Source organism: Pleurodeles waltl, chromosome 4_2 (assembly GCF_031143425.1).
Source record: "Pleurodeles waltl isolate 20211129_DDA chromosome 4_2, aPleWal1.hap1.20221129, whole genome shotgun sequence".
NCBI lineage: Eukaryota > Metazoa > Chordata > Amphibia > Caudata > Salamandridae > Pleurodeles > Pleurodeles waltl.
In genome coordinates, this window is record NC_090443.1 from 511,577,336 (window position 1) to 511,591,793 (window position 14,458).

The 14,458-nt window shown below is 45.4% G+C and overlaps 1 protein-coding gene across 3 annotated transcripts in view; it reads left to right on the forward strand.

Moving 5' to 3' along the window:
• The window catches only part of TPR (translocated promoter region, nuclear basket protein), a 920,136-nt gene that overhangs the window by 778,285 nt on the left and 127,393 nt on the right, over nt 1–14,458 (forward strand). For all 3 annotated transcript variants that reach the window (XM_069232002.1, XM_069232003.1, XM_069232004.1), the window contains exon 43: nt 13,522–13,694. In XM_069232002.1, the coding sequence (XP_069088103.1) occupies nt 13,522–13,694 (173 nt within the window). The remainder of the gene's footprint in view (nt 1–13,521; nt 13,695–14,458) is intronic.

Here is a 14,458-nt window from a genome sequence, read left to right on the forward strand (position 1 = left end):
CCCTGAGTTCAGCGTAGAGAGAATTGCCCGGTGTAGGAAGTTGGCTCTGTATATACTATTTCAAAGTAAGAAATAGTGTGCACATAGTCCAAGGGTTTCCCTTAGAGGTAAGATAGTGGCAAAAAGAGAATTGTAATGCTCTATTTTGTGGTAGTGTGGTCGAGCAGTAGGCTTATCAGAGGGTAGTGTTACGCATTTGTTGTACACACACAGGCAATAAATGAAGAACACACACTCAAAGACTTACTCCAGGCCAATAGGTTTTTAGCTTGAAAAATATATTTTCTTAGTTTATTTTAAGAACCACAGGTTCAGGATTTACAAGTAATACTTTAAATGTAAGTTACTTCACTTAGATACTTTAGGAACTTTGAATACAAGCAAAGTCATATACAGTCTTTTTGAAAATAGCTTGTTGCCATTTTTACTGAGGACACAGTGCAAAAATCAACAGTTCCTAGGGGAGGTAAGTAAAGGTTAGGTTTGAAGGTAAGCAAAACACTTACAAGTCTCAAAGTTGGGGCAAAGTCAGCCCACTGTTTGGGTTCCAGGCAACCCCAAAGTTACCACACCAGCAGCTCAGGGCCTGTCAGGTGCAGAGGTCAAAGAGGTGCCCAAAACACACAAGCTTCAATGGAGAACAGGGGTGCCTTGGTTCCAGTCTGCCAGCAAGTAAGTACCCGCATCCTCGGGGGGAAGACCAGGGGGGTTTTGTAGGGCACCTGGGGGGGGGGGGGGGGGGGCGGGGCGGCACAAGAAGGCACAGAAAGTACTCCCTCAGGGGCGGCCGGGTGCAGTGTGCAAACAGGCGTCTGGTTTTCAGATGGAAAGTAATGGAGGGACCAGGGGGTCCCTTCAAAGATGCAGGCAGGCACAGAGGGGCTCCTCAGGACAGCCACCACCTGGACAAGGAAGAGGGTCGCCTGGGGGTCACTCCTGCGCTGAGGTTTGGTTCCTTCAGGTCCTTGGGGCTGCGGGTGCAGTGTTGGTTCCAGATGTCGGGTCCCTTGTTACAGGCAGTCGCGGTCAGGGGGAGCCTCTGGATTCTCTGTGCAGGCGTTCCTGAGGGGGCTCAGGAGGGGTCGTCTCTGGTTACTCAATGGCTCGCAGTCACTGGGGAGTCCTTCCTGAGGTGTTGGTTTTCTGCAGGTTGAGCCTGGGGCGTCGGGTGCAGTGTGTGAAGTCTCACGCTTCCGGTGGGAAACGTGAAGTCTTTCAAAGTTGCTTATTTGTTGCAAAGAAGTTGCAGTTTTTGAACAGGGCTGCTGTTCACAAGAGTTTCTTGGTCCTTTAGTCCAGGGCAGTCCTCTGAGGCTTCAGAGGTCACTGGTCCCTGTCAGATGCATCACTGGTTGCAGGTTTTCGAAGTTGGAGACAGGCCGGTAGGGCTGGAGCCAAAGCAGTTGTCGTCTTCCTCCTTCTCTGCAGGCTTGTAGGTCAGCAGTTCTTTTTTTCTTCAGGTTTCAGGAATCTGATTTCCTGGGTTCAGGATCGCACCTAAATACTCAATTTAGGGGTGTGTTTAGGTCTGGGGGAGTAGCCAATGGCTACTGTCCTTGAGGGTGGCTACACCCTCCTTGTGCTTCCTCCCTGAGGGGAGGGGGGCACATCCCTATTCCTATTGGGGGAATCCTCCAAAATCAAGATGGAGGATTTCTAAAGGCAGGGGTCACCTCAGCTCAGGACACCTTAGGGGCTGTCCTGACTTGTGGGTGACTCCTCCTTGTTTTTCTCATTATCTCCCCTGGACTTGCCGCCAAAAGTGGGGGCTGTGTCCAGGAGGCGGGCATCTCCAGTAGCTGGAGTGCCCTGGGGCATTGTAACACGAAGCTTGAGCCTTTGAGGCTCACTGCTAGGTGTTACAGTTCCTGCAGGGGGGAGGTGTTAAGCATCTCCACCCAGTGCAGGCTTTGTTTCTGGCCTCAGCACAAAGGTTCTCACCCCAGGGGGTCAGAAACTCGTCTCTCAGCAGCAGGCTGGCACAGACCAGTCAGTCATGCACTGAAGGATTGGGTAGAATACAGGGGGCCTCTCTAAGTTGCCCTCTATGTGCATTTTTTAAATAAATCCAACACTGGCATCAGTGTGGGTTTATTATTCTGAGAAGGTTGATACCAAACTTCCCAGTATTCAGTGTAGCCATTGTGGAGCTGTGGAGTTAGCTTTTGACAAACTCCCAGACCATATACTTAATATGGCCACACTGTACTTACAATGTCTAAGAATAGACTTAGACAGTGTAGGGGTATATTGCTCAAGCAGCTATGCCCTCACCTGTGGTATTGTGCACCCTGCCTTAGGGCTGTAAGGACTGCTAGAGGGGTGACTTACTATGCCACAGGCAGTATTTTGTGGGCTTGGCATCCTGAGGAGGGGGTGCCATGCCTTTTTCTCCCCACCAACACGCACAATCTACAATGGCAGTGTGCATGTGTTAGGTGCTGCAGCCCTTGGGGACCTTCCCTGGTCACACGGCCCTTGGTACCACTGGTACCTTTTACAAGGGACTTATCTGTGTGCCAGGGGTATGCCAATTGTGGAAACAATGGTACATTTTAAGGGAAAGAACACTGGTGCTGGGGCCTGGTTAGCAGGGTCCCAGCACACTTCTTAGTCAAGTCAGCATCAGTATCGGGCAAAACGTGGGGGGGTAACTGCAACAGGGAGCCATTTCCTTACACCCGGGCACTTGTGTGATCAGGTAAACCGATGACACAGAATGTTTCTGCACTTTACCCCCTTGTAAGTGGCAGAGCTACAAATCAAGTGCTGATCCAATGCTGTGCAGCAGTGTTGTTACCCTGGTGTTTTTACCTCAGTTTATTGCTGCGCTCTGAATAAGATCATTGGAGCCGAGGCCACTGGCAGTAGTCTTTCACACACAGCGCACAGCTTTAGCATTCATTTATTTGTTTTTTAATTTTTAAACGGTTCTGCTGGTCTCCTTTCGGGTCATTCAGAGCAATCTGTGTTGCCCATAGACATCACTTTGCACCATTGGAGTATCTCAACCAGTCTTAATTTATTCTGTGGCTTTCAGCCCTGTATTTACAATGAAGGAAATCAAAACTAAAATGGTTAGAATAAAAAAGTAACATAACACCTGGAGAGGAGAAGGTGCTGACTCCTGACACGCAACTAGGGCTGCCAACTTTCCACTATCACTATGCAGGACATTGTGCCCAGGAGTCCTCAAAACATGCTTAGTGGGGAGCAAGTGAACTAGGAGTCGCTGGGTGCAGTTTTGCAGTTTCATTCCATAATCCTATACTCTGAATTAAGCCATATTAAAATGTAACATGATCGGAATTGAGGGGGATTGCTGTTCATATGGTTTTTGAGCTCCGATCCTTTCGCCACCTCCTGCAGTCATCCTTGGGTGCTCGCTGGTGGCAATTTTGAGTGACAAGTTTACTACCAGCATTTTTGCCTCTCGTTTCAACAAAGCTCTAATGAAGTTAGTAGAGCAGCCTGAGAAGATTTATGGCCTCAATAAAGGACAGAAACAATGCCCTAATTGCGATGTCAAGAGTGCTGGCAGGGAGGGGCCCTGGAGAGAGACTCTCTGCAATGCAAGGGCATATGGTGTTTAGTAAAATAAGCCTATTTTAGGAGCCGGTTACAATGGCAGCACTGGAATAAAGCCAAAACAAATGTCAGACAGAGGCAGAGATAGGAGGGACGGAATGCTGCAATAAAAAGCAGGCAGCTACCAGCCTAAAACACACACACACACACACACACGCTCACAGTGAAAGGGGACCACGAAAGAAATGTAAAACAATAGTCCGTCACAGCAACAGATAAAGAAACCAAAGTGGAACAATACAGTAGTTGGTCACTGCTCTGAAACAGAAAGGCCGGAGAAGAAGGCAGAACTGACCACTAGTGAGCAATAATTTGTAAAGCTTCCTTCCACAGTATAAGTATCTTTAAGTATATACCTGGTACAACGTTTACGCTCGACCTAATAAACCAAACCCCCTTTGCCATGCTTTAAAAGGATACAGTTGTGGCTTTGAGAACTACAAAACCGTAGAAAGTGAATATTTTCAGAGTGTTAATTGTTGCTGTATAGTTATGAAGGCATTTGTTTCTACGAATGGCGATGCTTATGTGGCACTGAAGTTTTTTAGATTTCAAGCATTACATTAAGGCGTCCTAAAATCAAATACCTAATAAAACGACAAGGAAAGGAGTGTTTTGGTGGCGAGAGAGATGGTGGTGAAGCCCAATAGGAATAAATAGAAGCAACCACCTCATGATAAGCAAGAAATCTGGTGGGGTGGGGGGGGGGGGTGGAAAGAATTGTTAGGTTTGAGAGCAGAAACTTGAAGGGTTGGCGTTCAAAGATTTTTGCAACCACTTTAATAATACTTGAGTAAAATAAAAAATAAAAAAATTCCCTATAACATGGATTACTACATTGTGCTAATTGTATAAGAGGAGGTCAGTGATGTAATATAAGACTTAAGGGACTTGTATCGTGCACTAGCAACATACGTGACGGAGCTCGAAAAATCCACTTGCATTGGTGAGTCTTATTTGATCAGGTCGAGCTACTTTTAATACTTGTCCCTTCTGGCGAGTTGACACTGAACAGGTGTTCTGTTCAGTTGAAAAGTGGAGGGACAATAAAAGATGCCTTTAAATCTTATGTCCCATTTGCTCAGTTTCACAGACGTCAAAAGTCAGTTTGTCTTACAATTAATTTTCCTTCTGACTGCAGAATTCCAGGACTTTGTAAGGTGAACTCTGTGACCTGCTGCTTAGAATGTAAAATAAAAGGATGGAGGGTGTCCGGTTTTTCCTAGCACACAGCATTTAAATGACTGTCAACTGTGCAAACCTTTAAAAATATATTTCAGTAGTTGTGAAAGCCCTTTTTTAAATTGGTGTGATGAAAAAATATTTTGATTGGATGAAAACAATTCAGAATACTTTACATGTCGATGTGCAAAGGAATTTTCACAGATTAATACACTATATAGTTTTATCTGTAAAGCTGCAAGTCAGTGGAGAGGTTGGATATTTCTTGGAAAGTTACTGTGTAGATGACTGTTACAAATCATGGTTTAGTAATCTATTTAATAAAATTGAGTGTTTAAACAAATTGAGAAACACTCCCGCCCTGATGGCAAGGTTAGCAAACTAAAAAGTTCTAGGTTATGTGGGCTAGACCTCATGGTTATGTGGGCTAGATTCTTGTGATGCATGCAGCAAACTTTAGTCTGCTTAGTCAAACAAAAGAGGTTTTTTTGTACTGCAGAAATGCTGAGCTCACAAATTTGAAGGTGCAAGCATATCTGAGAATTAAGTAAAAGGCGACTCTGTAAACTATTTGCCTAGGATCACACAATTTGAGACCCGTTTACGCATCAAGTACATTAGTTAGGTCGAGTAGATTATTTGTTACTCGACCTGCAGGTCTAGTAACATTTTTATTATTTTTCGAGCCCTGTGTGACAAGAAAAATAAAACAAGAAAGCACTGTAATTCTCTCTGGCAGATGTGTGGCTCCTGTGGAATGTAAAGCACAGTGTATTAAATGGGTTTGGCAGCACGGATTCTCCCTACAGTATAAGTGTGTTTGTGTCAACATTCTGTGTTCTTTGGAGATTTCTGGGGCTTCGATGCTAGAGGCATGCCATGGAGTGCAAACCTTGTGGTGGTCCTTCGTGATTTCCCCAAAGAGCCCAGCCCCCTCCACCTAATTACTTCTGCTCCCTCCCAGGCAAACACCACAGGCAGGCTAATCACAACATATTGTGCTAGTCAGTGAGATACTTGGATTTGTAGAATAACCAAGTTTTCTTCAAGGCTCTTTCCATTTAGCTTTGCTTCTTTCTTCAAGTAGAGCTATGTGGATCCTGGGTCCTATGCCAGAAGCTTTGCACCTATGGAGATGGCTGGGCTGTTGAGGCATTTTTCTGGTCACCACTTGTCAAATTGCTCCTGAGACAGGATCCTCCTAACACAATATTTGCAGCAGATTCTTTTGCCTCCATATTAACTAAGGCAAATATTTGTGGGAAATGCTGCTGTCACCTTTAATATGTAGGGGTTGGAAAATTGATCCTTTCCATGGATCTATAATTTACCACCAACATATCATCAAATAATTTATGGTTAACAAAAAAATTTGTATTTTAAATGTCCAGGAGCAGTCTGTTTGGCAGAAGTAGTTTTACTTCTATGAATATTAACAAGTGGGAAATTCCTAGTGGTGTCCCTGTCTGTTTGAATGTGAGGATTTGATGGTCGCAGGATTCGAGGTCTTGCTGAGAGCCCAGAAACTTGGAGAATTGAGTATACCACTATAAACATACCCCAAATGAGACTTGACAGAGGTTCTGGCGGAATTAAGGAATCCACCAACAAAAATGCAGCAAAGTCCAACTATAAAGATTTTAAGGTTCAGAAGAGAGAGGCGGCAGAAATAGTCATTTATTTTTCCTAAACTATATTGGAAGGTTGATTGTGATAAGCACAAATCTGCAATCCTAAAACTCTATTCTTTGCGATGTTGTTATGGCATTTGCAATGATACAGAACAGGTCCTTGTTACACTGTAAATTGGTGTGTTTCCCAGTAGTAATTCTAGACGTACTTTAAAATTCCAGCACTCTTCACACCTGCTGCCCCTCTTTGTAAAGCATTGATGCGCTGTTGCGTCTGTCAAATTCTTCATTGACCTATAGTAAAATGAAGGGGCACGGGAATGTGACAACCAAAGGATTGAGGGCATCATGCTGCCTTGATATGGTCATTTCTGCACTAAACTTCCCATTCAGTAAACGGTGTTATAGGCAGCCCACGGCTGTTTTTTAATCCCACTGATTGTCTGTGCCATGCAAATTGATCTCCCAAAGAATTGTTCTGTAGAAAAAAAGGCAATTTTTTGTGATTACCAATTGTTTTCACTACATCAATCAGACATTCCTTTTTCCTGAATTTTAAGATCCTCCTTTGAATTATTTGACAGAATTTAAGTAAATTCGACTCTCTAGTGTGTCTGTTTCTATCTCCTGCATTTCCTAACATTTGTTCTCTCGTAGGGGATTTCCATGTATAGTCATAAGCACTGAATAGTTCGGCGCGCCTGCGGGGACCCCGGAGCACTGTTGTGTAGTATATTCTTAAGTGCAATCATCAGCTCCTTGACAAAAAAGGTCTGTGAAAAACACTTAAGAATAACAATGTGCAGCCTATGAACAGCTACACAGGCCAAATTGTTAGAAGAAAAAAACAGTTGTAGTGTAAATTTCACGTTTAAACCTCTATTTATTCTATAAATACATAAATAAATACATTCTCATATTTTATTTACACCTCTCATGAGAATAAAACAATGTAGGGCAGTGTAGCCCATAGGCTGCCATTATACAGAATGAAAATAGAGCTGTGCCTTTAAGAAAGTAAAGTCTTCCTGTTTCCCATCATGCACAGCAAAAGGCAGTTGCCTCAGTTCTTTTTTCCGGCTCCTTTCTGACAGGACCCTGAAGCATTGAGCTCTACCTCACAAAATCCTTTTGTGACAGAAATTCATTTAAAATCTTTTGAATTTCATTTTCACTCGACGTTTTTAACATTGAGTGATAATTTTCTGCTTTTTTCTGTTAGATTCTGACAGAATTTTGAGGTTTTTCTACTTCAGAAATGCCTTCACTGTTTGACAAATGTCCTTCTTGTGGCAGAAAAAAGGCCAAAACAGATCCACATCGGGTCTGCATAATTTGCCTTCCATCCAGCCACAAACCGGAGTCGTGTGACATCTGCAAAACCTTCTCCAGAAGGACCCTTCGTGACAGGGAGAAGATCCGACTCCAGGCGAAAGAGGACAGGAGGAAAAGTGGTCATTCTACCACAGAGCGAGGAGAAGGTCAGTCTTCTACCAGGGCTCACACTGGTTCCTCTATAACTCCGACCAGACCGGCTCAAAAACGGCACAGGTCTCCGACGGCGTCGACGTCGAGGCAAGGAACGGCGCCAACATGCTCGCCGTCGAGGAGTGGTTCGCCGGCGAGAAAGAGACATCGCTCGCCGTCGACGACGATTTCGCCGTCGAGACGGCGTGGACTTTCGCCGTCGAGATCTGGGTCACCGTCGACACGGCGAGGACGTTCCACGTCGAGGAGATCTGAATCCGGTTCGCCGTCGAAACGGCAAGATCGATCAACGTCGAGGGGTGCTCGACGTCGTAGACGTTCACCGTCATCACGGCGACGTCGAGGGTAGTCGTCGAGAGAGTCTCAACGGCGAGAAGAATCGACGGCGAAGGGCACTCGCCGTCACCGTACTTCGACGTCGAGGAGTGTGTCGACGTCGAGACAATCAAAAAGACCTAGGAGGGTTTATACAACCTCAGAATCCTCGGCTTCACTCATCCTCCTTCCAGCGTCTCCACAACTCTCTCCTCGACAATCACCATTGCCACAGACGCCGGTAACACCTACGGCGCCTCTTCCGGCTCCGCCTTCAGAGTCTGTTTTGAGGACTCCAACGCGGTCTGTAAGACGTTCGGGACATTCCTCTAGACGCTCTTCTTCCTCTCGGCACCGTCATGACTCAGAGATCTCAGCATTCACATCACAGGCGTTCTTCTTCGTCTACACGGGACTACTCTCCAACCCTATCGGACTCACCGTCCCCGAGAGTGTCCCCCATAGATGATGTGAATACGTTCCAGGAGGTCTTAGTACGAGGGGCAACCAAGCTGAACATCCCGCTGGCGGTACCTGCCCCATCGACGTCAGTGATCTTCGAGACCTTGCATCACAGGACATCTTCCAGACCTTTGCTTCCACTGGTTCCAGGTCTCCTTGAACCAGCAATGGATATTTTCCTTGCACCGGCCGCAACAAAGTCTGCTCCTTCCAGACTTATTAAAAAATATCGTCCACCAGAACAAGATCCTCTATTCTTGAGGTCGGACCCAGTTCCTGATTCGGTGGTCATAGTAGCGGCAAAGAAACTGCATTCAACCTCACCATCTTCTTCTTCACCTCCAGATAAAGAGAGCAGAAAGATAGATGCTGCAGGACGAAAAGTATGCTCTACTGCAGCAGTCACGATGAAGGCAGCCAGCGCTACTGCGTTATTAGGGCGGTACGATCGTGCCCTCTGGGACTCTTTAATGCAGTTTGCGGAACATCTTCCTAAGGATAAAAGGGAAGATTTCCTGGAGGTCGTGGGTGAGGGAGCCATGGTGTCTAACCAAATTATAAGTGCTGCAGCTGACTCTTCGGTGCTATCCGCACACAATTATGCACACGGGATAGCGCTCAGAAGGCATGCATGGTTGAGACTTACATCACTCAAACCTGAAGCGCAGCAGAGAATACAAAACCTGCCTTTCTCGGGCTCCACCTTGTTCGGTTCTCATGCCGATGACGAGATGGCTAGAATGAAAGCTGAACTAGATACCTTGAAAGCGGTAGGCATGGAAAGACCGAAAGAACAAAGAAAGGTTTTCCGGCCATATCAACGACGACTTTTCACCCACCGGTATCAGTCGCCACACTGGATGTCTTCGCGCCCCCAGCAGCAGCAACAACAGCAGTATCAAAGGGGTTTCTCTACTCAGCGAAGGTCGACAAGGGGTCGTTCAACACCTCAAACTCAGGCAACTCGACAGGCTCCCACGTCTAAGCCCTGAATCTTTGCTTCCCCCTCCTCCGTTATCCACTCCGGTAGGGGGAAGTATCTCAAATCATCTGGACGAGTGGCTACGCATCACAACAGACGCCTGGGTATTGAATATTGTGAGACATGGTTACGCTCTCAGATTCACCAGTTCTCCACCATCTGTTCCACCCAAAACAGCCAACCGCCATCTCGAAGCTCTACAGTTAGAGGTCAATATCCTATTGCAAAAAAGAGCCATAGAACCCGTTCCCATCAGCCAACAAGGGAAGGGGATTTATTCGAGATATTTCCTTGTACCGAAAAAAGACAAACAAGAGTTTCGTCCCATCTTAGATCTGAGGACAGCAAACAAATGGATTCGCAAAGAAAAATTCAGGATGTTAGCCTTACACCAAATTTATCCACATCTACGTCAGGGCGACTGGCTATGTGCGATAGATCTTTGCGACGCTTACTTTCATATCCCAGTAACCAAGAAACATCGAAAATTCCTAAGGTTCACCGTCTGAAAACGCCATTACCAATTTGCAGTTCTACCTTTCGGCCTAAAATCAGCGCCAAGAACTTTTTCCAAATGCATGGCGGTAGTAGCCGCCCACTTGAGGAAACAGCGAATATTCGTCTACCCCTATCTAGACGATTGGCTCATAAAGGCCTCCAGTTGTCTCGAGACACAGCAACATTTCGAATGGACTCTACAACTGCTGCAAAAACTTGGTCTTCAAGTCAATCTCCTGAAATCTACAGCAACACCTGTTCAGAGGTTGCATTACTTAGGGGCCATTGTAGATACCAGGCTAGGAAAGGTGTTTCCTTCGGAGGAACGACGGTTATCGATTCTCCAGAAGTGCAAACAACTGCAGGAAAGACCTCAAGCCACTGCAAGAATAATAGCTTCTCTACTGGGCTCGATGGCGTCTTGTATCCATCTGGTTCCCAATGCTCGCCTCCATATGAGACCATTGCAGGAAAATCTGGAGGATCAGTGGTGTCAACTGAGGGACGATTGGGAGAACAAAGTCCTTCTTTCTCCTCACACCCTACAATCCCTCAAGTGGTGGTGTTTACCCAGCAATCTCTTGGTGGGGATTCCGTTCCAACAACGGCCCCCATCTCAAACCATCGTAACAGATGCGTCACTGATCGGATGGGGGGCGCACATGGAACATCTTCGAGTCCAAGGCGAGTGGTCACAGAGAGAGAGTCTCTATCACATCAACCTGCTGGAACTTCGCGCAGTCCACCTTGCGCTCAAAGCCTTCCTTCCCTCTCTGAGAACGGAAACTCTCCTTCTCCAGACAGACAACGTGGCCACTATGTACTACGTGAACAAACAAGGAGGCACCAGGTCCAGAATTTTATCCAGAGAGGCTCAGACAATCTGGCATTGGCTTCTAGCCAGGAACCTGTCACTAGTGGCAACTCACCTGCCCGGCATCCAGAATGTTCAAGCGGATGCCCTCAGTCGGGTAATGGACGAGAACCACGAATGGGTACTACACGACGACGTCGTTCATTCCATTTTCGCACTCTGGGGTACCCCCTCTACAGACCTATTCGCAACCCCAGAAAACAAAAAATGCCAAAACTTCGCCTCCAGATATTACCATCCAGGGACACTGGGGAATGCCCTGTGGATAAGCTGGTCAGGAGCATTTCTTTACGCCTTTCCACCGCTTCCCCTGATTCCGGCGGTCCTCCAGAAGCTGTCCAATGTTCAGACCAAAATGATCCTAATTGCTCCGGAGTGGCCACGCCAGTGGTGGTTCCCAGACCTTCTTCACCGGTCACTCAAACCACACATCAGGCTACCATATCGTCCGGACCTTCTCACGAAGTTCAGAGGGCAGATATCTCATCCCAACCCCTCATCGTTGAGTTTGGCAGCATGGCTCCTGAGCTAGTGCAATATGGACACTTGAACCTACCTCAGGACTGTATGGAAATTCTGAAGGAAGCAAAGCGCCCTTCCACACGATCAGCCTATGCAAGCAAGTGGAAGAGATTCTGCATTTGGTGTTTACACAACAACATTGACCCGGTTTCCTGTGGGGAACAATCTATCCTGCCATACTTGTTAAGTTTGGCAAAATCGGGCTTACAACTGTCGTCAATAAAAGTTCACTTGGCGGCGATAACGGCATACAGAAAGAGTCCTTCACAAACTTCCTTTTTTCGGATTCCGATTATTAAGGATTTCCTAGAAGGTTTAAAGAAGGTTTTTCCTCCCATTAGAAAGCCTTCTCCTCCATGGGAACTGAACGTTGTCTTATCACGTCTGATGCTGCCGCCATTCGAGCCGATGCATAAGGCATCGCTGCAGCATCTCACATGGAAAGCTGCTTTTCTGGTGGCAATCACTTCAGCGCGTAGGGTCAGCGAAATCCAGGCCCTTTGCGCTCAGGAACCCTACACGGTTTTTCATTCTGCGAAAGTGGTAATGAGAACTCATCCAAAATTTTTACCTAAGGTAGTCTCCGACTTCCATGTGAACCAAACAATTTCATTACCGACTTTCTTTCAGAATCCAGCTACCCCTGCTGAGAGAACTCTCCACTCTCTGGATGTAAAGAGAGTCTTGAAATTTTACCTGGACAGGACAAAAAGCTTTCGAAAATCACAACAGCTTTTTATTAACTATGGCCCAATCAGAACAGGTTTGGGCACATCTAAACAATCGTTATCCAGGTGGATTGTTTCATGTATAATGTTATGTTATCAGTTAGCAAACAAATCCCTTGGTGGTAGGCCAAAAGCCCACTCTACCAGAGGGAAAGCAGCTACTGTAGCCTTGATGAGAAATGTCCCTTTGGCAGAAATATGCAAGGCTGCCACTTGGAGGTCGGTCCATACCTTTACTAAGCATTACTGCCTTGATACAGACGCTAGGGCAGATGCTCAGGTTGGGCAGGCTTTGCTCAAGAATTTGTTTGCATGATTCATGTTTTTCTCAGTATTCTTATATCTACTCCACCGCGGTTATGGGGATGGGCTTGCTACTCTATTCAGTGCTTATGACTATACATGGAAATCCCCTACGAGAGAAGGAATGGTTTCTTACCTGTAACTCCAGTTCTCTCGTAGGGGTATTTCCATGATAGTCATAAGCAACCCGCCCTCCTCCCCGGTGGAGTTGACATAGAACATGAATATTATGGAGGTTGGTACTCCAACAAATGTTTTGTTTTTTCTTCATGTCAGGTTAATAGCCTCCAAAAAAGAACTGAGGCAACTGCCTTTTGCTGTGCATGATGGGAAACAGGAAGACTTTACTTTCTTAAAGGCACAGCTCTATTTTCATTCTGTATAATGGCAGCCTATGGGCTACACTGCCCTACATTGTTTTATTCTCATGAGAGGTGTAAATAAAATATGAGAATGTATTTATTTATGTATTTATAGAATAAATAGAGGTTTAAACGTGAAATTTACACTACAACTGTTTTTTTCTTCTAACAATTTGGCCTGTGTAGCTGTTCACATAGGCTGCACATTGTTATTCTTAAGTGTTTTTCACAGACCTTTTTTGTCAAGGAGCTGATGATTGCACTTAAGAATATACTACACAACAGTGCTCCGGGGTCCCCGCAGGCGCGCGGAACTATTCAGTGCTTATGACTATCATGGAAATACCCCTACGAGAGAACTGGAGTTACAGGTAAGAAACCATTCCTTCTCAAACGCTCAGAAGACGCTAATGTGAGACATTGTTGGCAGTGCATAAAACTCCACTTAAAATAAAATATGTTTTGACTGTGAACTCTGACCGAGGAATTCTGTTTTGCCTTCTATGCTTGAGCTCTTCTTAAGATAGGCCTTTTCTGTTACCTCCATGTTTTAATTGGCATCTGTAACCCAGTGTCTCTGTTTCAGGTGAAGGTGCTACAGAGCCCACAGCATCTCATGAAACCAGGGAGCAACCAAGTTCAGCCACCACGGAGCGACCCGGACCACGACCTCCTCAATCTCCACGAAGACCACCACATCCACTGCCACCACGACTGACCATTCACGCTCCTCCCCAGGAGCTGGGACCACCAGCACAGGTGCCTAATGCAATTTGAAAACTTGTGTGTCTGTGCAATGTGCGGTGGAATGTTAACCTCCTTCGCAATATTTGGGGTTGGGGGGGGGGGGGGGGAGTGTTGATGCAGACATGAAGTTTTGATGCACTTTTGAAACTCTCTTAACTTGAAGTTCTGCACATGGGTCAAGTTTCAGAACATGAGGCTTAGAAGAAAATAGAAATCTGAAAATTTGCAAGTCTAGATCCTACTTGTATGTCTTCGTTGAGTTGCAGTGACCAATACTCAAATAGTAATTAGTCCCTGGCAGTCCTAATAGCTGGTCTGCAGGGACAGTTGAAGATACTGATTGATTTTGGGAGTACATAATGGAGGATCAACATTTCAGCACAAATACATTTTGAAAGGTGATTTGCTTCAGGATGTATTGTTCAGATCATCATTTTGGCAATATTTGCATATATTTGTAAACTACCTCTATCGTTCACCGGTCTTTGATGCTTTTGTTGTTTGCTTAAGGTGGGACTTTTGTTTTCAGTTTTGTAAATGTATCTGTTGCTAGACTTTTTTAAGGATTTATATAATGTTAATGTTTTGTTGCTAAATAAAAGTATTTCACTATTTTTAGTTTTAGCTTGTTTTTTAAAATCGTTTAAACAGTTTTTTTGGCTAGGTTAAAACAGTACTTAAATAGTTTGTAGTTTGATTTCAAATGTGAGTACATAGTACAGGCTTGTATTTTCTCAGTTTCTTTCATTCATGACGGAACGTGGCTAGGCTTTGTA